This window comes from Oncorhynchus gorbuscha, linkage group LG13 (assembly GCF_021184085.1).
Source record: "Oncorhynchus gorbuscha isolate QuinsamMale2020 ecotype Even-year linkage group LG13, OgorEven_v1.0, whole genome shotgun sequence".
Taxonomy (NCBI): Eukaryota; Metazoa; Chordata; class Actinopteri; order Salmoniformes; family Salmonidae; genus Oncorhynchus; species Oncorhynchus gorbuscha.
The window spans coordinates 59,154,645-59,181,099 of NC_060185.1; the positions used below are offsets into that span (position 1 = coordinate 59,154,645).

The 26,455-nt window shown below is 40.9% G+C and overlaps 3 protein-coding genes and 1 pseudogene across 3 annotated transcripts in view; all 4 read left to right on the forward strand.

The window, feature by feature from the left end:
• Window positions 1–6,607: 6,607 nt before the first annotated feature.
• Window positions 6,608–9,616, forward strand: LOC123993213 (heterogeneous nuclear ribonucleoprotein A0-like). Its single transcript, XM_046295111.1, has 2 exons — window positions 6,608–7,763; window positions 9,021–9,616. The coding sequence occupies exon 1, from the start codon at window positions 6,687–6,689 to the stop codon at window positions 7,614–7,616; it is 930 nt and encodes a 309-aa protein (XP_046151067.1). The 5' UTR covers window positions 6,608–6,686; the 3' UTR covers window positions 7,617–7,763; window positions 9,021–9,616.
• Window positions 9,617–11,081: 1,465 nt separating this feature from the next.
• On the forward strand, window positions 11,082–20,365 carry LOC123993214 (heterogeneous nuclear ribonucleoprotein A0-like). Its single transcript, XM_046295112.1, has 3 exons — window positions 11,082–11,794; window positions 19,723–19,833; window positions 20,114–20,365. The coding sequence occupies exons 1-2, from the start codon at window positions 11,164–11,166 to the stop codon at window positions 19,764–19,766; spliced, it is 675 nt and encodes a 224-aa protein (XP_046151068.1). The 5' UTR covers window positions 11,082–11,163; the 3' UTR covers window positions 19,767–19,833; window positions 20,114–20,365.
• LOC123993804 lies at window positions 11,813–14,649 on the forward strand (annotated as a pseudogene).
• Window positions 20,366–20,803: 438 nt separating the features above from the next.
• Window positions 20,804–26,455, forward strand: part of LOC123993215 (kelch-like protein 3) — a 32,523-nt gene continuing 26,871 nt past the window's right edge. The window contains 4 exon segments of the mRNA XM_046295113.1: window positions 20,804–21,139; window positions 23,688–23,810; window positions 25,095–25,201; window positions 25,414–25,535. Coding sequence (XP_046151069.1) covers window positions 21,120–21,139; window positions 23,688–23,810; window positions 25,095–25,201; window positions 25,414–25,535 — 372 coding nt within the window. The 5' untranslated portion in view covers window positions 20,804–21,119.

A 26,455-nucleotide genomic window follows, 5' to 3' on the forward strand; every position in this document is an offset into this window, starting at 1 on the left:
GTACACTTCAACTATGACAGACAAAATGAGAAGAAAAAAATCACATTGTAGGATTTTTAATGAATTTATTTGCAAATTATGGTGGAAAATAAGTATTTGGTCACCTACAAACAAGCAAGATTTCTGGCTCTCACAGACCTGTAACTTCTTCTTTAAGAGGCTCCTCTGTCCTCCACTCGTTACCTGTATTAATGGTACCTGTTTGAACTTGTTATCGGTATAAAAGACACCTGTCCACAACCTCAAACAGTCACACTCCAAACTCCACTATGGCCAAGACCAAAGAGCTGTCAAAGGACACCAGAAACAAAATTGTAGACCGGCACCAGGCTGGGAAGACTGAATCTGCAATAGGTAAGCAGCTTGGTTTGAAGAAATCAACTGTGGGAGCAATTATTAGGAAATGGAAGACATACAAGACCACTGATAATCTCCCTCGATCTGGGGCTCCACACAAGATCTCACCCCGTGGGGTCAAAATGATCACAAGAACGGTGAGCAAAAATCCCAGAACCACACGGGGGGACCTAGTGAATGACCTGCAGAGAGCTGGGACCAAAGTAACAAAGCCTACCATCAGCAAGGGCATTGAAGATGAAACGTGGCTGGGTCTTTCAGCATGACAATGATCCCAAACACACCGCCCGGGCAATGAAGGAGTGGCTTCGTAAGAAGCAGTTCAAGGTCCTGGAGTGGCCTAGCCAGTCTCCAGATCTCAACCCCATAGAAAATCTTTGGAGGGAGTTGAAAGTCCGTGTTGCCCAACAACAGCCCCAAAACATCACTGCTCTAGAGGAGATCTGCATGGAGGAATGGGCCAAAATACCAGCAACAGTGTGTGAAAACCTTGTGAAGACTTACAGAAAACGTTTGACCTCTGTCATTGCCAACAAAGGGTATATAACAAAGTCTTGAGAAACTTTTGTTATTGACCAGATACTTATTTTCCACCATAATTTGCAAATAAATTCATAAAAAATCCTACAATGTGATTTTTCTGGATTTTTTTTTTCATTTTGTCTGTCATAGTTGAAGTGTACCTATGATGAAAATTACAGGCCTCTCTCATCTTTTTAAGTGGGAGAACTTGCACAATTGGTGGCTGACTAAATACTTTTTTGCCCCACTGTATGTGCTGTAATGAAACAAAAAGCTTTGCTTTGTGCCTTCACTCTGTCTTCCTCCTCCCTGGGCCTGCTGTTTCAACATAGCGGGTCTGTCTCCCTGCCTGTCACCCGCTTTTCTCGCACTCTTTACCCTTTGTAGTGTGTGAAACTACACAATTCTTGTAAAAAAGTCTGGCAGGAACATGCATTAAGTCATTACCATACAATTATTTTGATAGACTTTTTTTGCAATGTTTCAAAATAATGAATTTTCCCACACTCTACCCCAGCCAGGTGCACATTGGGGGAGGGACACAACAAATACATAGCTTTGCATGTATGGCTCCATCCCACAACCAATCAGTATGGTAAAAAATGATCTCTGTTCAGAGGGCCTTAAAAATAATTTTTGCAGAGAGAGAAGCTAGTATGGAGGAAACATCTTCCACTTTGGAAGATGAAGAATTTTCTGAATATAAGGATCATGTCTCTGTCTTATTCTCTGTTGGTTGGGGCGTGATAGTGACTAGGGTGGTTCATCTAGGTGATTAATGGTTTATGTTGGCCTGGTATGGTTCCCAATCAGAAACAGCTGTTTTTCGTTGTCTCTGATTGGGGATCATATTTAGGCAGCCATTTCCTCATTGTGCTTTGTGAGATCTTGTCTACAGATAGTTACCTGTGTGCACACCAGTAGCGGGTTCGTTAGTTCGTTAGTTCGTTAGTTCGTTAGTTCGTTAGTTCGTTAGTTCGTTAGTTCGTTAGTTCGTTAGTTCGTTAGTTCGTTAGTTCGTTAGTTCGTTAGTTCGTTAGTTCGTTAGTTCGTTAGTTCGTTAGTTCGTTAGTTCGTTAGTTCGTTAGTTCGTTAGTTCGTTAGTTCGTTAGTTCGTTCGTTAGTTCGGTGAGTTTCAATTAAATTATGTGGAACTCTACACACGCTGCACCCTGGTCCATTCCTTTCGACGAGCGTGGCACTGTCAATTCAGAGACATTGAGTTGGAAGAAGAGACAGTGAGTGACAGTGAGTAGGAAGAAGAGGATGAGATGGACCCTCAGCCAGCCCCAGGACCAGCCCTTCAGCAACCAGCTCATCAGCAGCCTGTAGGAGGAGAAATATGGATCTCAAAAAATGTGTTTTCTTGCCCAAGGAATGAGTCACCACGCATGGCTGCTAATGTGATAAGGATGCAATCAGGGCTGATGCGGATGGTGGTTATCCATCTGAAGGACATTAAGTCTAATTTTTTACTTTGCACAAGCTGGGACAGGATGAAGCTGACAATGGTAGGAACAGTATGAAAAACAAGCCAGAGCTCCCACCTCAGCTGTTGAATACACAGAACAGGCCTATCAATCCTTCTAAGTTTGTGTTCATGGCTAACATGTCCCTAGTGTCCTATGTGCCAAAGGAAGGCAAACATGTGGTAGTCATGAGTAGGCTGCATAGGGATGGGATATCTGTGGCCAGGAACATCAAAAACCTGAAATCATAACAGATTACAATACCACAAAAGGAGGGGTGGACAATTTAGACACGCTGGTGACTGGCTACACCAGCAAAATAAGAACCCTACGCTACCCACTTGTGATATTCTTCGACATCTCGGTGTACAACACGTTTGTCATCTGGATGGCGCTGAACCCATATTGGAACAGAGAAACTCCAGAGAAGACGGCTCTTTCTCGAGGCATTGGTAAGACCACAAATCCAGAGGTGGCAACATATCCCAAGGACCATAGCTTCTGCAGCCTTCGTGAGGAGGATGCTGGTGCCCCATCCGCCCGACACACAGAGCCAACAACTCCAATACCAGAAGTAAGTGTGAGTGATGCTGCGTGTGAGTCTGACTCTCCTACCTTGGCCTGCTGTAACTATATATGTGAGTGAGATGTTAGTAAAATTCCTGAACTAAGTGTTTTCATCATTCTAGATTGCAACAAGAATAAATGCTGTGATGTGTGTGTGGACCCAAGAAGGACAGGAAGACCCAGTACACATGCATCAAGTGCAAGAAATACATTTGCAACACACACAGAGTAAAACTCTGTCCCCCACGTGATCTCGCCATCACGGTTGACAACTCCATTGTGTCCTCCTCCCAGAGCGCTAAGAACCTTGGTGTGATCCTGGACAACACCCTGTCGTTCTCAACCAACATCAAGGCGGTGGCCCGTTCCTGTAGGTTCATGCTCTACAACATCTGCAGAGTACGACCCTGCCTCACACAGGAAGCGGCGCAGGTCCTAATCCAGGCACTTGTCATCTCCCGTCTGGATTACTGCAACTCGCTGTTGGCTGGGCTCCCTGCCTGTGCCATTAAACCCCTTCAACTCATCCAGAACGCCGCAGCCCGTCTGGTGTTCAACCTTCCCAAGTTCTCTCACGTCACCCCGCTCCTCCGTTCTCTCCACTGGCTTCCTGAAACCCCACCTCTTTAAGGAATACCTAGGATAGGATAAGTATCCCCCCCCCTTTAAGATTTAGATGCACTATTGTAAAGTGACTGTTCCACTGGATGTCATAAGGTGAATGCACCAATTTGTAAGTCGCTCTGGATAAGAGCGTCTGCTAAATGACTTAAATGTAAATGGTGTGTAGACCGGCCTTAATTTGTGTTCAATGGGGCTCATTGATCATTTCCATAAAATACTGCATGTAAAATGTGTCTTTCCAATTCGTTCAGTTCAAAGCAATAAACATCAATAGTGATAACCTTGTTTTAATTTTATATTTGTTCAAGATAAACATTTATTCCACTCATGTCTCGATTATAATTGATTTGTGTTCACAAAAATCAAATTTTCAACAAATATTTGTGCTTTTATTGATAAATGTGATCTCGCAGGGGTAAATGGCAAATATTAACCATCTATGCTGTCTATATTGCTTGTAATTGATTTTAAGTCGACATCTACTGTCTATACATAAATTATTATGGCTGTATTGTTTTAAAAACCCAATGTTGTGGGTCCATCAGACCCGTGAACATTGGGTGAATAACCAACACCACACAAGGTTCCTGTTCCTAGATTATGCCTGTCCATGCCATAGCCCACCGCCACCATGGGGCACCCGGTTCACAACGTTAACATCAGCAAACCGCTCGCCCACACGTCGCCATACACATGGTCTGTGGTTGTGAGGCTGGTTGGATACTCCCAAATTCTCAAAAATTAAGTTGGAGGTGGCTTCATGGTATAGAAAATCACATTAAATTATCTGGCAACAGCTCTTGTGGACATTCCTGCAACAACTCTGGTTGACATTCCTCCCTCAAAACTTGAGACATCTGTGGCATTGTGTTGTGTGTCAAAACTGCACATTTTAGAGTGGCCTTTTATTGTCCTCAGCACAAGCTGCACCTGTGTAATGATCATGCTGTTTAAGCAGCTTCTTGATATGCCACACCTGTCAGGTGGCTGGATTGTCTTGGCAAAGGAGAAATGCTCACTAACAGGGATGAAACACATTTGTTCACAAAATTTGAGAGAAATAAGCTTTTTCCTGTGTATAGAAAATGTCTGGGATATTTTATTTCAGGTCATGAAACATGGGAGCAACACTTTACATGTTGTGTTTATATTAATGTTCAGTATACATAAAAATATTAAATAAACAATTCATTTCGGAAATATTCAGTCTTTGCTCTTTTAATTTCAAATTGTATTGGATTTATTTTGATCTGTTAAGAGATTTAATACATGCTGTTTAGTTTATTTAGTACATATTTAGTACATTTAGTTTAGTGTACTTTGTGAGAAGCAAGTTAATATACAAAGTAAACAAAAACCTGATGTAATTTGCATATTCATAATGAGTCTGCAGCAAATTTTCAGCAAACAGTACAATGTCTGCCACAAGTTTTGCAGAATTGTTTGCCAGGTGTTCATAGGTTTCTGTAATTTATTTGCTACAAAACTAATTTGCACTTGAATTGGCCAAATTGACCAGACTTGCCACAATTGTTTGCCAGAGGCCTGTTTCTTTCAGGAATATGGGACCAGCAGGGACATTCAATAAACCTCAAGACGACAATGTACATGATGAAGGCTGCTTACCTGTGATCAGTGAAAATAATAGTTTGAACACTGGAGTCACTACAAGTCTTGATTGCCCGGGTAAAGACATTTTCACATCTCCAGAGAGTGGGGTCCTCCCCCATTCAAACACAAATGAGCAGCAGCATAGGGTGATACCATGCCATTGTCTGAGGCGCTGACCACAGACGATACCTTTGTTGTTGTGCAAATACATCAGTCTTTTCAATTTAAATCAGGAACTGCATCATTGCAGTTTTAGATTATGTAGATGTTTTGACTGATGTCGTCTATGCTAATATGGCAAAAATCACTAGCTAGCTAACCAACAACATTACTGATATATTTGAGAGACAACAAGTGCTCATTGTGCACATTTATTTCTGTTTTCAATAAACATTGGAGACAAAATATGGTTTACATTGTCAACAATGTAAGCCAACCATGTCTGTTTTGCCCCATAGTTGTGCACGCATCAGTTTTGTTGCTAAACAACCAACCCCTCCATTCAGCTTGTTGGAAACTGGCTTGAGGTATCATTTTATGATGCAATAAATACAGGCAATTTTAAGGGATAGAAACATGGAGGGGAATGGCCCTAAAAATGGTCAAAGACTCCAGCCACCCTAGTCACTGCTCTCTCTGCAACCGCACGGCAAGTGGTACCGGAGCACCAAGTCTAGGTCCAAAAGGCCTATGGCTAGGGTGGCTGGACAGCTAATCAAAGGGCTACCCAGGCCCCTGTTTTACGCTGCTGCTACTCTTTGTTTATAATCTATGCATAGTCACTTTAACTCTACCTACATGTACATATTACCTCAATTACATCGACCAACCGGTGACCCCGCACATTGACTCTGTACAGGTACCCCCTGTATATAGCCTTGCTTGTTATTTTACTGCTGCTGTTGAATTATTTGTTACTTTTATTTTCATTAAAAAAAAACGTTTCTATTTTTTTCTTAAATCATTGTTGGTTAATAAGGGCTTATATGTAAGTAAGCACTTCACTGTAAGGTCTACACCTGCTGTATTTGGCGAATGTGACAAATAAAACGTGATTTGATTCAATTGAATGGTGGGTATAAATTCGCAAAATCACAATAAAGTGAACGAAGTTAGTCACACATAAAAAAAGGACTACAGCATAAACCTAAACTACAACATAAATATACACTTAATTTTCAAAACGCCTTTCCAACCCACACAAGAACAAAAGATCATCTGTTTATTCACGAGGGTCAATTGGGGACTAAGGGGCTGCGGGAAATACGATAATCTGTCCTGCATATGAATTACTTTGGTGCTAGTATTTTGGCGGTTGACGTAATCTATAGATCACATAATCTCTGCGCAGCGTTTACTACATACTAACCCTCCTGAACAAAACCAATGTAAGGGGCGTAACGGTGTTGCTGTAGTATGACGTCACTATAACGTCGGTATAAATAAAGCCTGGATTATATTCCTTGACTCCACCCTTAAGCATTGCCTGTGCTTTTTTTTTGTTTCTGTCGAGCAACGCGGTCGTTCCTGTCGAAAATGGATAACTCCTCTCAACTTTGCAAACTTTTTGTTGGTGGATTGAACGTAGATACCGACGATGATGGGCTCCGCAAGCATTTTGAGCAGTACGGTCAACTAACGGACTGCGTTGTGGTTGTGAATAAGCAGCTACAGAGGTCCCGCTGTTTTGGCTTTGTAACCTACTCGAGCGCTGAGGAGGCAGATGCAGCAATGGCGGCAAGGCCACATGTCGTTGATGGCACCAACGTGGAGTTGAAAAGAGCGGTCGCTCGTGAAGATGCCGGTAAACCCGAGGCACTCGCCAAGGTCAAGAAAATATTCATCGGGGGCCTGAAAGACGACATCGAAGATGAACATCTGAATGAGTATTTTTCCCAGTTCGGCGAGATCGAGAAGGCCGAAGTTATCGCAGAGAAGGAAACCGGAAAGAAAAGAGGGTTTGGGTTTGTTCACTTCACAGATAACGATTCGGCCGATAAGGCAGTGGTGCTGAAGTTCCACAACATCAATGGGCACAAGGTGGAGGTGAAGAAAGCCCTCACAAAGCAGGAGATGCAGGCTACAGGCCGCGGCGGAAGGGGAGGAAGAGGCATGAGAGGAGGACAAAATGGCTTCGGAGGCGGCAGAGGTGGTTACGACAGCTACGGGGGTGGTTTCGGTGGGGGCTACGGGGGCAGTGCTGGTGGCTATGGCGGTGGCTACGGAAGTGGAGGCTACGGCGGGGCCTATGGGGGAGGCGCAAGCTACGGAGGTGGCTACGGCGACCAGATGGGAGGTTATGGTGGCGGCAATGGCTACAGTGACTTTGGCAGTGGGTACAGCCAGCAGTCCTCCGGTTATGGGCCCATGAAAAGCGCCACCAACTACGCTGGTAGGAGCCCTGCTCCCTACGCCCCCCGAGGCGGTGCAGGTGGCTACAGCAGAGGGGCGTATGGCGGCTACTAAACCGGTGGCTACGACAGACTATTTGAAAATACATCTCCACACATACCCGTCTGATCATCAAGCCGTACTCAAAATTCAGTCCACGGGCATTTGGCAAAATGCGGACACTGAGACCAAATCATTTAAGAAGACCTCAAAACCAAACAGGTAGGAAGATCACTTCCCAGAACCTGATTTGCACGTCCAGCTCTTGCTATAGGACACGTTCGATTGCTAAATTCATTTATCATTTATGTTCCAAAATGAGGGCGTGTAGCTGTCGTTAGTTGACCTGCTTTTTATTTTACGTATGCGTACATTCGTGTTTAGGTTAGTTTTGCATTTTGTTTTGATACTATACTTTCTCTTATCTACATTTTAGCAAGTAGTAAGGAAATTCCCATGGATCTAGTCTAGAGGATTGGGACGCATGTGCTATATAATTGGATTTATTAGCTGACTATGTAAATGTGTATTCTGTCCACTAGCCTATAGGTTGTTGGGTACGCGTATTTGGTGGGCCGGATCTAGTTTAAACGTTTAAGTTTCTTGCCAAAATGTTTTGTAAATTAACGAAGTACGTTAGTAATTTCCCTACACACAGCGTTCAGCTATGCGCTGAATGTTCCTTTAATTTACTACGTACATCTCATGTATATTGTATAATCTGTCTGAACATCAAACTACAATTGTTAAGCATTGGTATGCATATGTATGTTCATTTTAAATAAAAAGTTAAACAAATTTAGCTAGTATTTATTCATTATACTAGGATGCCATAAGTCCACTTCTGATATTGGTTATATTATGTGATATTTGACCTTTAGTAGCTTCATGGCATTTCTTCCATTACACTTCCTGGGTGAAGGATCGCAGTTTGCCCATGGCCAATGCATGAAGGCGTTGTAGGTTTGCAATAACATTGTTCCATTTTACCAGGCGTTTGAATATTGTGCACCTGGGGGCTCATTTTCTTTGATTCCTACATTTAGGTGTTCATACTGTTATCCACTTACGCCAAAATAGCAGTATCAGTTTGACTTTATACAGGAACCCCGTGCAATACCTGGGGTCGCTTGTCATAGGATTCTGAAATATCTCTTTAGGATCACATCCAGCAAACTAGGTATGTAAATCAACCTGTCTTTACTGTGTTGGTCAAGTATTCAGATATGGTACTGAAATGTACTCTGTCACTTATTTATAGTTCTTGCATTTATCCATAGTCGCTCTTATTTTGCCCTATGCATCTTAGTTTAAGTGTTTACTGAACGCATTTGGTCCTACATCTAAAATGAGGCTGAAGCGATTAAGTGCGCATTATACATTAATGAACCTGTAAACTGGCACGTTAGGCATACCTCCTGTCATGGCATGATGGTTTAACTGGAGTGTCTCATTCTTTACTCTTCCTCTCTCTGCCAGGTAGCCATGGTGACCTGGCTGCCAGGAAACCAATCTGGCAACGACTTGGCTACATCAAGACCGGTGGTGGGGGGCACAGCTAAAGCTGTCCCACTGCCGCAGGTGTTTTGGAATACCAGGACCATGTGCGACCATGTGCCCATATAAAATCTGGTTGCAGTGGCCAGCAGCTATCTACTTGTGTCAAGTCAATCTAGGTGGTTGGTGTAATTGACTTCTTTGGTTCTCTTACCCTTTGTAGGAAGACTGGTGTGAATGTTAGCTCGTGTAACTATGGAAAAATGGACACTGCATTGTTGGCCTTGCCATGCTATGTATTCATCACTTGAATATAAAAAAAAAGTTTTAAATTGGAAAATGTACAACTGGTTTGAAGAACATTGTGTTGAATGGGAGTTATAGCCTAGGGCTTGCACTCTTTACTCAAATGTTTGCAAATAACAATTAGTTACTCTTAACTTGTTAATTCAAGTTAGCTTCTACATATTTTAGAGAAGGTAGCCAATTTGTTTTGAGCATTTCTTTCTGTGTATTGTCCCTTTGCAGCTGACCATGTTTAGTAATGTTTGCAATAAAACGAGTATCTATTCACAGTACCTCTTGTGATGTCTAGTCCCTGACAATTCTCAGCCCTAATGCGGGTATGCCATTAATGGGGCAGGTTTCTAATGTACAGTACCAGTCAAGTTTGGATATACTCAAGCATTTAATTTGACTGTTTTCTGTATTGTAGAATGGTGTTAATATGACAGCTTTCATAGATTTGTCAAGTGTACAATGACTCGACTTATATTTTAGCTTCAAAGTAGCCATCCTCTGCCTTGATATTTGTGTACTCCAGGCATTCAACAAGCCTCATGAATGCTTTCCCAACAGTCTTGAAGTTTGAACATATGCTGAGCACTTGACTGCTCTTCCTTCACTTTGCAGTCTGATTCATCCCAAACCAACTCTATTGGTTTGAGGTCAGGTGATCTGATGCACCACTCAATTGTTCTCCTTAGTCAAATGGCCCTTAAACAGTCTGGAGGTGTGTTGGGTCATTGTCCTGTTGAAAAACTATTTAAGCAATTGAATTCTAAAATCCCCAGGAAAACACCACACCACATTCATGGCGGAAACCACATGTGTACAGCAGTTGGAATCAAAAATTTGGCCTCAACAGACCAAAGGACAGGTTTCAATGGTCTAATGTCCATTGCACTTTCAAGCAAATCTCTTATTGGTATTCCTTTTTTCCTTTGCAGCAATTGGACCAGGTAGGCTTGTCTGAACTCAAAACATTTTATTTGGGCTGGTAATTGAACGTATCCTCCGCAACAGAGGTAATTCCGTCTTTCCCGTGGCGGTCCTCAGAGCCAGTTTCATCAGTGCTTCGTTTTACGTATTTAAATGTTTTTCTTTGCTAATAGGAGTTGTCCTTACTGTAAGACAGACTTGGTCTTACTATGGCTGTTTTCTGTATACCACCCCTACCATGTCACAACACAACTGATTGGCTCAAATGCATTGAGGAAATAAATTCCTGTTACTTGAAATGCATTCCAGGTGACACCAAGCTGATTGAGAGAATGCCAAGTGTGCAAAGCTGTAAAGGCAAAGGTTGGTTTCTTAATCTAAAATGTATTTAGATTTTTAAAACACTTTGGTTACATGATTCCATGTGTCACTTCAGTTTTGATGTCTTCATTATTCTACAATGTAAAAAAATAAATAGCTGGAATTAGGTGTGTCCATGGCAAGATTGCATATAGAAATCGGTGTGTTGCACACCATTTATTCAGGAGTGCCCACTTTCTGACAATTGAATGTGCAATGCGTGGGCACTGGAATGAAGTGTTGGGGTATATACTACAAAGCACGATCAAGAACATAGCCAGCTAACTAGACGAATTTTAAATATATATTTTTTAAAGAAATGTGTTTGGAATAGGCATTGTCTTTTTGATTCAACAAGTCAATTGACAAATTAGAAAAACTGCTATTTGAATAAAATAGTGGGATTTGAGTGGAATAACCAATCAGGACTGGTGATTTATTTTACCAATCCTACGTCGACGTCATTGCGTCAGCTGCATTCAAAGAGGGATACGATTTTGTCAGGTTAAATTGTATTTGCGCCATAACAACTCGGCTAGTAATCATGACGAACCAACTTTGTAAGCTGTTTGTCGGTGGATTGAACGTCGAGACTACAGACGATGGACTTCGGCAACATTTCGAGCAGTACGGCCAGTTAACCGACTGCGTAGTGGTTCAGAACCAGCAGCTACAAAGGTCCCGGTGCTTCGGCTTTGTAACCTACTCAAGCGCGGAGGAGGCCGATGCAGCCATGGCCGCCAGGCCACATGTCGTCGATGGTACCAACGTGGAGTTAAAAAGGGCCGTTGCACGGGAAGATGCCGGTAGGCCAGAGGCACTCGCCAAAGTAAAAAAAATATTTATCGGTGGGTTGAAAGACGACATAGAAGACGACCATTTGAATGATTATTTCTCTCAATTCGGGGCAATTGAGAAGGCCGAAGTAATCAGTGACAAACAAACTCTCAAAAAAAGAGGATTTGGCTTTGTCTATTTTGAAGATAATGACTCTGCTGACAAAGCAGTGGTGCTGAAGTTCCATACAATCAATGGGCACAAAGTGGAGGTGAAGAAGGCCCTCACCAAGCAAGAGATGCAGTCAGCCGGTGGTCGGGGAAGAGGCGGGCGAGGAATGAGAGGGTCTCAAAATGGCTACGACGGCGGAAGAGGTGGCGGCTACGGCAACTATGGCGGTAATTATGGAGGAAATGATGGCGGCTACGGTGGCGGCTACGGCAATGGAGGTGGTTACGGTAACCAAGGGGGATACGGAGGAGGTTATGGAGATCAAATGGGGAGCAGTTATGGTGGGAACGGTTATAATGACTTTGGCGAAGATTACGGACAGCAGTCCTCCGGCTATGGTGCAATGAAAGGTGGTAATTATTCAGGCAGGAGCGCAGCACCGTACTCCCGTGGAGGCGCCAGTGGTTATGGCAGGGGTGGATATGGTGGTTATTAAACACCGTTGGCCACATTTGACCCAATAATTTGAAATGTTCTGATTTTCTGATTCAATGACCTGCATTTACACACGGGTCAGAGTTGCCCATTTCTTTGTTGCTACTATTTTATTAAAGTACTCGTGCCCCTCGCCCACCCTGATGTACCCTCCACCCAGAATACACCATTGCCCCTAGGCGGCGCTACTAAAGACATGATGGACACATTATTACCAATTCAACTTTCTGACTTGTCAATGTAGTGTAGTGATTCCCTTTCAATATTTTTTTATTTAATTGTAGTTAACGTCGCTGCTTCCAAGACTTTGGTATGATACTGTATGTCATTAGTGCCAGCCAGGTTAATAACAAGACATATTGCTTTAGCAACATGAAACTCAGGGGTATTAATGGATTTGAAAGCAGTCTTAGTGTATGCTTGTGTTTTTAAGATCATACTATTTCGTGTCAAAGTATTAAGTACTTATGGTTATTGTATTATTATACTTTTTTTAATGGTTACCTCCAAATGCTTTTCTCCATCCAAGATGTGCTGTTCAATACCTTGCAAAGCAATGCAGTTTTGTGGAATGTTACTTAAATATTAGTTGGCTATTGAGCCTAACTCTCTTGGCTGTATTAAAGTTTTTAATGTTTGAAAGCAATCAGTGCTTATTGTCAATTTTAACCACTCTGACCTCTTGTTTCAAAAGAGAATCAAGTTAAACCTTCAGATCATTCAGGATCACAGTTCTATCATGAGGTAGTTGCATACCCTACTGACATACCATCACTGGTTACTTTCTTGTTCAGGAATGGACTAATCTGGGACTGCTAAGTGGCCAACAGGCATGCATTTTTATTTTAGGCCCTCTCATTTCCTGTGTTACGCCAATACCAAAAAGCTTTCTTGCTAATATTGTAAGCTTTTTTAAAATCACATTTTCAATGAAGGGGATTCTTGATTTATAATCAGATTATTTTTTTAATGGGACAAGGATTTTGCAGATAACAACATATCCCATGTCAATAGACACATGTCTGACACTAGTTTGTTTTGATAATGGCAGTGAGTATTGTGATTTTTCTCCAGTACATCTGCTTTACAGTCGATCAACACTCCCATTTTTTTTTGCTGCACAGGTAGCCAAAAACAACTACTCCATACCATTACATATAAATCTAGGTTGTCCTTTTCAAATTACATCACAGGCCTGATTTTTAATTTAGAATATTCCAATTTACCAATGTGCACAAATATTAGGTCTGTGGTTATGGAAATGTATAAAATGTCAGAATTTACCCGTTTTGCTGTCAAAATGATACTTTTGTACTATAATAGGCCAAATATACCAACAATTTACAATAGTTTGCCAGTAGGAGACCTGTACTCATTACGTCAACCCCAACCATCTGTCTCCCTCGGTGATCTATACATCTGACATTTTAGACACCGGGAGAAGCACTGTCAAGTCAGTGTTGACATAGCATAATCAAAGCAAGATACTGGAGACATAAAATCAACTCTGCAAGCTCTTTGTTGGTGGACTAAATGATTACACCACTGACGATGACCATTTGAACAGTATGGCGAGCTAACAGATTGCGTAGTTATTCAGAACCTGCAAATACTGCGGTCTGGTTTTGTAACTGCTAGTGTTGTGGAGGCAGACGCTGCAATGTCCGCGCGGGCTCATGCCCTGGTTTTCAACAATGTTGAACAGAAAAGTCCAGTGGCACGTGAAGATGCGGGAGACCCTGGCAAACATTAAGAAACATTTATCGGTGGTTATAGAAGCTACAGAGAATGAACTACTGAACGAGTACTTTCAGTTTGGCACTATCGAGAAGGCAGAGGTTATTAGCAATAATCAAACTGGTAAGAAGAGGGTTTTGTTTTTCAAAGATAATGATTATGCCGACTAAGCAGTTGTTCTTTAGTTCCACACCATTAATGGCCATAAAGTTGAGGTGAAAAAGCCCTCACCAAGCAAGAAATGCAGGCTGCTGGAACCCCGTGGCGGGAGGGAAGCAAGGTCTCAAAATGGATATGTTGGTGGCTATGGCAACTAGTGTGGGGGGGCATCAAATCTCACTCAAAGCAGTCCCATCCCCCTACTAACTGCTGGAAAAAAGTACCCAATTGTCATACTTGAGTAAAAGTGAAGATGCCTTTCAAAGAAAATGACTCAAGTGAAAGTCACAGAGTAAAATACTACTTGAGTAAAAGTCAAAGTATTTGATTTTAAATGTACTTAAGAATCAAAAGTAAATGCAATCACTAAAATATACTTATATTAAAAGTAAAAGTATAAATCATTTCAAATTTCTTATTAAGCAAACCAGACAGTGTTTTCTTGATTTATACAAAAATAAATAATAATTATGGATAGCCAGGGGCACACTTCAACACTCATAATTTACAAATGAAACATTTGTGTTTAGTGAGTGTCAGATGAGGCAGTAAGGATGAGCTTGGATTTTCTCTTGATAAGTGTGTGAATTAGATCATTTTCCTGTCCTGCTAAGCATTCAAAATATAACAAGTACTTTTGGGTGTCAGGGAAAATGTAAGGAGTAAAAAGTACATTTTCTTTAGGAATGTAGTGGAGTAAAAGTTGTTAAATAAATAGTAAAGTACAGATACACCTCAAAAGAGCAGCTCCGTCTTGCCGGTTCATTTGTAGTGATTTTAAAGCAGAGATATTTTTCAGAAGGGGGAAAGGAGAAGATTACTTAAATGTAGGAGAGACCATTTACATCACTGCCTAGTAAAAATGAACTCTTAATAACATTGTTCTGACCAAACATTCTATAATGGCACAAGAGTGACTGAATACTGAGCCCAAGTGTTTCAGACAGGAAAGTTACTACAGTATTCACTATTTAAAGCTGGCCTAAATAGGTAGCTAGAGTTACTTTGGCCATCTAGCAACTAACTACAGATACTCTTTGAGGCAGATGTCTCTACCTTCATAACTACAGTGTAATCTGAAAGTATTCTGACCCCTTGACTTTTTCCACATTGTTACGTTAGTCCTATTCTAAAATGGATAAAATATATATTTTTTGTCATCAATCTACCTACAATACGCCATAATGACAAAGTGAAAACAGGTTTTTAGAAATTTTAGCTAATTTTATAACTTATTTACATAAGTATCAGGCCCTTTGCTATGAGACCCTTTGCTATTGATCTCAGATGCATCCTGTTATCATTGATAATCCTTGATGTTTCTACAACTTGATTGGAGTCCACCTGTGGTAAATTCAATTGATTGGACATGATTTGGAAAGGCACACACCTGTCTATTAAAGGTCCCACAGTTGAGAGTGCATGTCAGAGCAAAAATAAGCCACGAGGTCAAAGGAATTGCCCGTAGAGCTCCGAGACAGGATTGTGTTGAGGCACCGATCTGAGGAAGGGTATCAACAAATTATTATTGAAGGTATTGAAGGTCCCCAAAAACATAGGCCTCCATCATTCTTAAATGGAGGATGTTTGGGACCATCAAGAATCTTCCTAGAGCTGTCCGCCAGGCCAAACTGAGCAATCAGGGAGAAGAGCTTGGTTAGGGAGATGACCAAGAACCCGATCACTCTGACAGAGCTCCAGAGTTCCTCTGTGGAGATGGAAGAATCTTCCAGAAGGACAACCTATGCAGTACTTTACCAATCAGGCTTTTATGGTAGATTGGCCAGATGGAAGCCACTCCTCAGTAAAAGGCACATGACTGCCCGCTTAGAGTATGCCTAAAGGACTCAGACCATGAGTAACAAGATTCTCTGGTCTGATGAAACCAATATTGAACTCTTTGGCCTCAATGCCAAGTGTCACGTTTGAAGGAAATCTAGCACAATCCTTACTATTCAAGATCAAGGGAAAGATGAACAGAGCAAAGTACAGAGAGCTCCTTAATGAAAACCTACTCCAGAGAGCACAGGACCTCAGACTGGGGCGAAGGTTCACCTTCCAACAGGTCAACGACCCTAATCACACAGCCGAGACGTCGCAAGAGTGGCTTCGAGACAAGTCTCTGAATGTCCTTGAGTTGCCCAGCCATAGCCCGGACTTGAACCTGATCGAACATCTCTGGAAGGGACCTGAAAATAGCTGTGCAGCGACGCTCTCCATCCAACCTGACCGAGCTTGAGAGGATCTGCAGAGAAGAATGGAAGTATGGGAGAAACTCCCCAAATACAGGTGTGCCAAGCTTGAAGCATCATACCCCAAAAGACTTGAGGCTGTAATCTCAGCCAAAGGTGCTTCAACAAAGTACTGAGTAAAGGGTCTGAATACTTAGGTAAATGTGATATTTCAGTTTTTTTTTAATACAGTTGCAAAAATGTCAAACCGATTTTTGCTTCGTCAATATGGGGTAGTGTGTGTAGACTGAGGGGGGGGGGGACAAAACAGTGTAATCAATTTTAGAATAAGGCTGTAACAAAACAGAAAGTGGAAAAAGTCCCGGGGTGTGAATACCTTCAGAATGCCCAGTAAATTTCTAGACAGCGGTCTTCATGCCCATAGCAACTACAGAGCACTAGAAGGCAGATGTCTTCACTCCAAAATGTCTCAAATAACTTAGGTCTAAATGTCCATTGTCCACAAGTAATAGGACTACTCCTTTGGGCTATTTTGTTTTGAGCAGTGGAGGACTGCAGTTTTGCATTTTGCCCAGATGTTATTGAAATTAAGTTAAATAGCCAAGTCTCTTTGCTTGTTAGTGCATTTTCTTTTCTTTAGGTAATGTGTTGTAAGTAAATTGAATTTTGTTTTAAATATTTGGATTTAAGTTGGCGTGTTATTAATATGGGACCCCATGTTTGACTGACTAGTCATGTAGTCAATTGCAGTGAACTTGATTTTAGTCATTTCCTGCATCTAATTAGTTAATAGGCAACTGAAGTTATATTGGCCATAAAATATATTATTACTTGCCCCGGCACTATACCAAAGTATATGATCACATTTTCCCAATAGTGTTTGGTCTCAAAGGAAAGTCTCGATGCAGTATTTAGGCTGTAAGGACTAGGTCGTACTTTTAAAGTATTCTAGGTTCACTGCTGCTGTTCCCGAAATGTAGGCTATTTGTTTTAGTTTGATTTGTGATTCCCATTTAGTTTATATGTTAATAAATAATTGTATCATTAGTATGGTTATTATGCTATAGTTGTTACCATGAACATTGTCTCACTTCTCAACTACTTCAAATTCTGATAACAGATTTTATCTAAGCGTTCCAGTTGTTCTATTTGACAGTAGAACCACAAAGGAATTCAGTAACAAGGCAAGAAAAAGTATGTGAACCCTTTGGAATTACCTGGATTTCTGCAAAAAATGTATCCTCATCAAATTTGATCTGATCTCCATCTAAGTCACAACAATAAACACACATAGTGTCTCCAAAAGCTAATTGGAGTCAGGAGTCCGCTAACCTGGAGTCCAATCAATGAGACGAGATTGGAGGTGTTGGTTAGAGCTGCCTTGCCCTATAGAAAAACTCACAAAATTTGAGTTTATTCACAAGAAGCATTGCCTAATGTGAACCATGTCTTGAACAAAACACCAAAGATTAAGAATTGTTGACTTGCATAAAGCTGGAAAGGGTTACAAAAGTATCTCTAAAAGCCTTTGATGTTCATCAGTCCACGGTAAGACAAATTGTCTATAAATGGAGAAAGTTCAGAACTGTTGCTACTCTCCCTAGGAGTGTTCCATCCTGCAAAGATGACTGCAAGAGCACAGCGCAGAAAGCTCAAGGAGGTTAAGAAGAATCCTATAGTGTCAGCTAAAGACTTATAGAAATCTCTGGAACATGCTAACATCTCTACGACACGTAAAACACTAAACAAGAATGGTGTTAATGGGAGGACGCCACGGAAGAAGCCACTGCTGTCCAAAAAGAAATTAGCAAAAGTGCACCTGGATGTTCCACAGCGCTACTGGCAAAATGTTCTGTGGACAGTTGAAACTACAGTTGAGTTGTTTGGAAGGAACACACAACACTATCTATGGAGACAAAAAGGCACAGCACACCAACATAAAAACCTAATCCCAATTGTAAAGTATGGTGGAGGGAGCACCATGGTTTGTGGCTGCTTTGCTGCCTCAGGGCCTGGACAGCTTGCCATCATCAACGGAAAGATGAATTCCCAAGTTTATCAAGACATTTTTCAGGAGAATGATAGGCTTTCTGTCCGCCAATTAAAGCTCAACAGAAGTTGGGTGATGCAACAGGACAATGACCCAAAACACAGAAGTAAATCAACAACAGAATCGCTTCAACAGAAGAAAATATACCTTCTGGAGTGGCCCAGTCAGAGTCCTGACCTCAACCCGATTTTGAGATGCTGTGGCATGACCTCGAGAGCAGTTCACTCCAGACATCCCAAAAATATTGCTGAAATGAAACAGTTTTGCAAAGAGGAATGGTCCAAAAAAGACCTTATTTGGTACTTTGAATTAAATAAGGTATAACTTAGGGTATGAAACAACAGTAAGTAACCTGCTGTGGTACGGAAAACGTAATCAGGGTTTGTACTTTTAAGCACCTTGAAATTAATTCCTAGATTTTACTGAATGTATTCTTTACTCTTATTTTCTACCCACTCTTGTTTTGATAGCTATTCAAGGCAAACTATTTTATATTCAATCAATCAGATTTGGTAGAGTAATGAATAGACTATTTTGTATATCTTTCAACATATACGTATTACCTCCAGAATGTCTATTTCTTCATAAAAGTCATTCTTGAGCTCTGTTCCAACACCCTTAGTGAACAAATAGGCTGGAGATACCTAAACTGTATCCTCTACGTCATGGGAATCTCCATGGTACTCCAAGCTGTAGAATTCCAGCTGAAAGTCCATAGGATATGCTTCCATAAGACATCAGGTTTGTTACAATACTTTATACACAAGACATTATTACATAACATCAATATTTGATCTTTAACATGGAGTCCCATTGAGGGGTTAAGCTCTGTACTACAGTCAGGGTTTCACATGTTGGTCAAACATGCATGCATCTGAACAATAGGTCAACAGTCCATCACTAATTCCAGATAAGTAAATCTATTATATTTGTACTTTCTGGAAATTGGTGTCTTCAGCTCTTATCTTAACAGTGTAAATACAACAACCTAAAAATTCAAGCTTGGGTGTGATTCTGGACCTTTTTTGTTTGATAATTATAAGCAAAGCAAAGCAAAGAGAACCGCGTATTATTTGCAAGGTTTGACACTTCAGTTATTTGCGGTACATAAAGTATCCCTTCCCTCACCAACTCAGTGTTTTGCCTGTGTGTTCTGCTTTTGTTATCAACCATTTTACATTGAAAAGTCAATTAGTCCTGTTCTAACAGCTTCTATAGTTTTGCCCTAGGCCTAGTCTTGCATCTAAAAGTATTTTCCATAGTAGCTTAGGTTCATTTTGGTTAAATGACTGGTTCAATTTATTTTTGAAGGATTGGCTGTACACAATACATCACACACTTGACAGGTACTTGTCCTGCATTCTACCCCCCTTCCATGACGAGTTGTGATTAGTAATTATAACCACATGGTCCTTGTTCAAACATGCATCATTGAAATATTCCTGGGCCTATTTCACTTCACTGAGAAACACATTTTTGCCTTTCTGGATGACAATTTCTAAGATGTTATTTTCTTCCACAGAATGGATAGATGGCACATTCTTCCTCATAAATCCTGCTGGTTGATGAGGATCTCAAGGGATTGATTGGATCAAGATGAGGAAAGTTCCTATAAGGCACTGGAACGGCTATGGTGATTTTACTTTTTGTACTCATTTACTTATTAGAGGCATTCTATTTACATACATGTAATTGGATATGACCTACACAATTATATTAATTCAGTGTTTATTTTCAGTCAAGGAACTTCTGTATGTTTTTGTCTTCAGCCTAAGGAGGGCAGCATTTCTTTGCTGATAAACGGTGAATGGCTATCTGGTTTAAAATGTTAAATTGCCAGTGGAAAGTACCTGGATACTGCATGGCTTTTAGAAATTGTTTTAATGGTGATCTATTCGAATGTATTTTGACAGGTGTGACCCCGGACTGTGCTGATCCAGCTCCAGTGGTCCTGTCATTACAAGGATGAAGAGTGTCTGTGAAAAATGTGCGTGTTTTGGAGGACCTCTGGCCTAATATCCACCTGTTAGGAAGGTTGAAACTTTCAATGAATCATTAAGATATGTATCCTTGTTTTGTATTCCAGTTTGTGGTATCACATACTGCTTGTTCTGTACTGTTATATTTGTTTGTGGATTCAGTAAATATCTTTTGTTTTAAACCTATAGCTACATTCTTCATTATTTTCAAATGTAAAGCTATGTTTTGTGTGTGAGCTAATTTTATTGTAATGTAGTATGCATGCTGTTTTAAGCAACCTTGAAACAACGATGACTTTCTAAAAAAAAAAGTGAAACACATTAGGCCTACATTCTCACATTTCAAATTCACTGTCATAGACCCTCACACTTCTAGCCCTAAATAAGCTTCCACATTTTTGCTAGCTAAAACTTTGGGCGATAACTATTTTGAATGGCCTAATGTTAACTCATATGTAATTAGTTAGTACATCAATATTCTATATTATGTTGATATATTACCACGTTATCTAATTGATGGCTTGCTAGTTTGTAATCGACAACGACCATTGCTTGATTGGATCCTTCTTCATCGTCCAGACACTCCGTAACCTAGCAACGCGGGAGCAAGCAGAACCAAGATTTTCCTCCGGTGGAACAAAGCTTTGTCGATTGAAAATGGGGCAGGATGAAGCAGCAGTGACTGGGAAACACATTCTCTAGCCTTTCATGCTCAGTCAGAAAATAACACATTTTGTTAATAGTTTAGGGTAGAAAGGAAATGAGCAGTAACCATGACAAGATGTCTGCTTATTAGCTAGGTTTATTTGTCCGCTAATGAATAAGTGTAGATTCGATAAGCCACCTCATGCAGTGAGTGTTGTGTTGGACTTTGAACGATTCATTTTGTGCATGGGCCCGTAGCCAACCCCGGTACAACTCATGCAGCATATCTGATATCATGGACTGTGCAACGTTGGGGTAAGTTGTCAGAGGAGTCGTGATGTAAGTGTAGTCTTCCGGTGAATACCGTACAGCTGTTGTCGGATATAACTTGCAAGTTGATTTATAGAGATTTGGCATTTTCCATGAATAGCTGGCTAACTTGCTAGCGAACTACTGTACTGCACGCATTTTTATGCTGATGTAGCTAGCTAACATTAGCAAGCTACGCGAACAGCGTGAACAAAAAGCAAGCCCGGGACAGCTGTACCTATCTTCTAGTTTGTCAATAAGGGTAACACATACTTATTATATCGTGGTACTAGTAACCAAGTCATAGCTAAAGATAATAACTGCCAAATTACTACCTTGCCAGCTAGGTAACTAACGACCAACACATCAGTTGCTAGTAACGTTACTGTACTCTCTGTGTTAGCACACAGTACAGGCGTTAGCCACCTAGAAACTGTAGCCACTGTACTGAAGCATACGTTACTATACGTTGTCCTTTAAAATATATTTTGCTCAGTTATTGAGCAGTGAGAACCCAGCATTATCTTTTGAAATTACAGTTGTATTTTGTTAATGCTATCTTTGTACAAGCCGGGGTGACGACAGTTGACTTAACTCCACGGTGAAGGAAGTTTCTGATGACTAGCTCCGACCACATCGATTCGCCCAAAGTCAAGACTTCAAAAAAAATTAAATTATGAAACTACCGTGTACATAGGTTTGTGCTCTGTAGTTGTGAGCCTTTTTGTTTGCTGAAATCTCTAATTTTTCAATAAACCTTAAACAAATACAACTACCGACTGTTTCCTTGTTGAGATTTAATTGGAATTTGCGCGGAGTTGCCATTTTACAGCAATGAGCAAACAGTCGATGGGTGTATTTGATTCACGTTTACTGAAAAGTGTGAATTTCAGGAAACAAAGAAAGGAACACAACTACAGAGTACAAACATAGGTAGCCGTTTCACATACATACATACATACATACATACATACATACATACATACATACATACATACATACATACATACATACATACATACATACATACATACATACATACATACATACACAACCAGTCAAAAGTTTTTAGAACACCTATTCATTCAAGGGTTTCTCTTTATTTGTACTATTTTCTACACTGTAGAATAATAGTGAATACATCAAAAACTATGAATAAACACATACGGGATCATGTAGTAACCAAAAAAGTGTTATACAAATAAAAATATATTTGATATTCTTCAAAAAGCCACCCTTTACCTCAACTGTTAGCTTGATTAAATAGTACCCGCAAAACACCAGTCTCAACATCGACAGTGAAGAGGTCGACTCTGGGATGCTGGCCTTCTAGGCAGAGTTGCAAAGAAAAAGCCATATCTCAGACTGGCCAATAAAAGATTAAGATGGGTAAAATAACACCGACAGAGGAACTCTGCCTAGATGGCCAGCATCCCGGAGTCGCCTCTTCACTGTTGACGTTGAAACTGGTGTTTTGCGGGTACAATTGAATGAAGCTGCCAGTTGAGGACTTGAGGTGTCTGTTTCTCAAACTAGACACTAATATACTTGTCCTCTTGCTCAGGTGTGCACTGGGGCTTCCCTCTCCTCTTTTTATTCTGGTTAGAGCCAGTTTGTGCTGTTCTGTGAAGGGAGTAGTACACAGCATTGTACAAGATCTTCAGTTTCTTGGAAATTTCTCGCATGAAATAGCCTTAATTTCTCAGAACAAGAATAGACTGACGAGTTTCAGAAGAAGGTACTTTGTTTCTGGCCATTTTGAGCCTGTAATTGAACCCACAAATGCTGATGCTCCAGATACTCAAACTAGTCTAAAGAAGGCCAGTTTTATTGTTTCTTTAATCAGAACAACAGTTTTCAGCTGTGCTAACATAATTCAAAAAGGGTTTTCTAATGATCAATTAGCCTTTTAAAATGATAAACTTGGATTAGCTAACGCAACGTGCCATTGGAACACAGGAGTGATAGTTGCTGATAATGGGCCTCTGTATGCCTATGTTTTTTAATTTTTAATTTATTTATCTGTTATTTTACCAGGTAAGTTGACTGAGAACATGTTCTCATTTGCAACGACCTGGGGAATAGTTACAGGGGAGAGGAGGGGGATTAATGAGCCAATTGTAAACCGGGGATTATTAGGTGACCATGATGGTTTGAGGGCCAGATTGGGAATTTAATGTAGATATTCCATTAAAAAATCTGCCCTTTACAGCTACAATAGTCATTTACAACATTAACAATGTCTACACTGTATTTCTGATCAATTTGATGTTATTTTAATGGACAAAAAATGTGCTTTTCCTTCAAAAACAAGGACATTTCTAATTGACCCCAAACTTTTGAACGGTGGTGTATGTGTATGTGTGTGTGTTTGTGTGTGTATTGAATCTGGGCGAATCGATGTAGTCCGAGCTAGATTCCACAAAGCCAGGTCTCTGCTCCACTCCTTCACCATGGTGTGGAGTTTAATCCGCTAGGGTTATGACTGAGGTTAATGATCTTTGAGCTATCCTAGCTAGGTAAGTCTATTTATGTCCAGTTTATCCCTGACCAGTCAAGAATCTAGTGTCCAGCAGCCAACCTGTGACTCCGAGGAGGATGCAGTGGATGCAGGGATGCACACCTTCAACCACACCCATATGAGAAAGGCTTTTCAGCTGATGAATGACTTAAGGAGGTGGGTTGGTTTCACCCTTGCCAGGACACAGATGAGTAAATTTCTTAAATACACTAAAGTCTGGAAATGGACCTCTCTAATTCTCTTCAAGCCAGAATGTTGAATACAATTAGATTTGATACCGTGTGAGCGGATAGCGCTGTTGGCTAGAGCACACCTATAGCCTACACGATGAGATTATTATGGACAAAAGAGCGAGAATCTTTATTTGTCAAATGGCAGCCAAGCATCGATGATCATGTCACCAGAGAAAGACCCTCAATACTTATTGGAAAGGAGCATCAAGCTCATCACCTTGCACTTTCACCACCCTGTGAAGTTCATTATAACTTATTTAATCTTCAAGTTTTAATGTCACATGCAAAAGTACAGTGAAAAGCTTTTCTTGCGAGCTCTAAAGCCAACAATGAAGTAATCCTAATTTATTTCTGTAGCCTGAAGCCTAAGAAACTGCATGCTTTCCTTCCCAACGAGTCATAGTGGGAGGACCACACAACATGTCATTGCGAAACAAGTAAACAAGTTTACTTTGATATGATGGTTATTATATCAATATTTGCTCATAAAACTACTTCCACCTACATTTCCCACCTTCTCTAGCTTATTTTGTTTTGTCAACATTTGGAAAGTTTACCAAAACATTTTATGTTTCCATCAGGCTTATCATGACATTTTTGATCTGACACATACTTTACTCGCATAAAAAGGTTGGATGGAAACCTGGCTAGTGAGTAAGACACAAGTAATCCAAAGACATTGTTAAAACCCACCCACGGAACCTCCACTTTTTTAAACTAGGCATGTCAGTTAAGAACAAATTCTTATTTACAATGATGGCCTACCCCGGCCAAACCCGGACGATGCTGGGCCAATTGTGCGCCGCACTATGGGACTCCCAATCACGGCTGGATGTTGTTGGTGTCGGATTGGCGTGGGGTCTGTTTCTAAGTACAAAATCGATTTCAGAACAATTTGAGATGGTGGGTGTCATGGCTTGCTGAAATGATCTAGTTCCATAGTATCCCCTTTTTCCATCATTGAAAATAAGTATTGTAATGTGTTGATAATATAACTCATTATACACATTAATAGCCTACACATTATACATAACAGCCTATTCTTGGCACCAAGTAGCCTACTGTGCAATTACCTAATACAATGACCTTGGCACACAGCGGGAGCATTTATACATCCAGTTGACAGTTAATAAGAAATCATCAGTATGATGATTGTTGAAAACACCGTTCATTAACAGCCACCCTTTCGGATCTTTTGTGTTTACAGTAAGAAAATGCTGTGCGACGTTCTGTTGGTGGCGGGAAACATAGAGGTGCCAGCTCACAAGTTGGTGCTAGCCTCCTGCAGCCCCTACTTCTGTGCCATGTTCACAGGTATTGTTACACTTCATATAGTTCAAGGTAAATAGTGTATGTTATGCATTTGTGTGTATAGATTACATTTGTCATCATTGTGAAAGTAATGGGTCAAGTGAAAAATGTTGTGAAAGTGAGGCCCGCTTTATTGCAACAGTGAGATGATTGTGTTCCTCTTGTCACATAAAACCTTCTCAAGTGGTTTCTCTCACTATGTGTGTGGTGGACAGGGGACATGAGTGAGAGCAAAGCCCAGCAGGTGGAGATCAGGGATGTGGATGGTCAGACACTTAGGAAGCTGGTGGACTATATCTATACAGCTGAGATTGAAGTAACAGAGAACAATGTTCAGGTGAGCTACAGCGTCCCCATCTGTGTCTCAACCAAGTTAAACCGAGTACAGCATTGGATTCCATGGATCCTTTCATGTTGCTGTTGTATTCCTTCATTGGACTCTTACAATTTACTGGCTGTTTAAGTGGCATAGAATTGTCTTCACCTACCCGGGCCTTTCCCTTTCTCCTGCGTTGACAGTCTGCTCCTTCCTTGCTGGTGAGGCCAGTGTTTCAGCAGGCAGGGTATTTCCTGTTATTATTAGCTCAGGAAATGTGCATGGAGCAAGGGGAAATCCTCTGTGTTTGCAACATGCCTGCTTAGACGTGTGTGTGTGTTTTAGAATGGCATCCAAGTCTCGTCATAAGACTGGATCATTTTTCATTGTGTGTGTGTGGTGCTACAGTACTTTCTGTGTGGGCTCTCTCAGAATGTGTGGACCACAGCTGCGTAAAACACCCACTATAATAGTCAGCCTGTAGCTCCCTGTTCAGACCTAAGGGCAACAGGCAAAAACATGAATAATCACAGGGCTTTTCAAAGAAGAGCCGAGCTAAGTGACCTAGTTTCTATGTGTTTGCACTGCGTGGGGATGTGGGCAAATGGGAGCGCTGGGCTGCCTGTTAAAGCACACAATAGTACCAACAGACTGGCAGGATGGAGGCTAATAAACCAGAGAAGCCAAATGGCTCCTTTAGAATTGACCAACATATACCACCAGTACATATTATTCCAGTTGTCCGGTTAAAGTCTGAGAAACAGCCAGGGATGCAGAGTTCCCCTGTATATCCCTGCTGTCCTTGTTTTGTGTTTTTCCCAGTTTAAGCCCTTATCCTAGTAAATATTTGGCTGTTTCCGGCCCTTTGTCCATTCTGAGTCTGGCCTCTGTTTCGGTTGGCTTCTACTTTGGTATTAACTCTAACACTGGAATTCAATTGG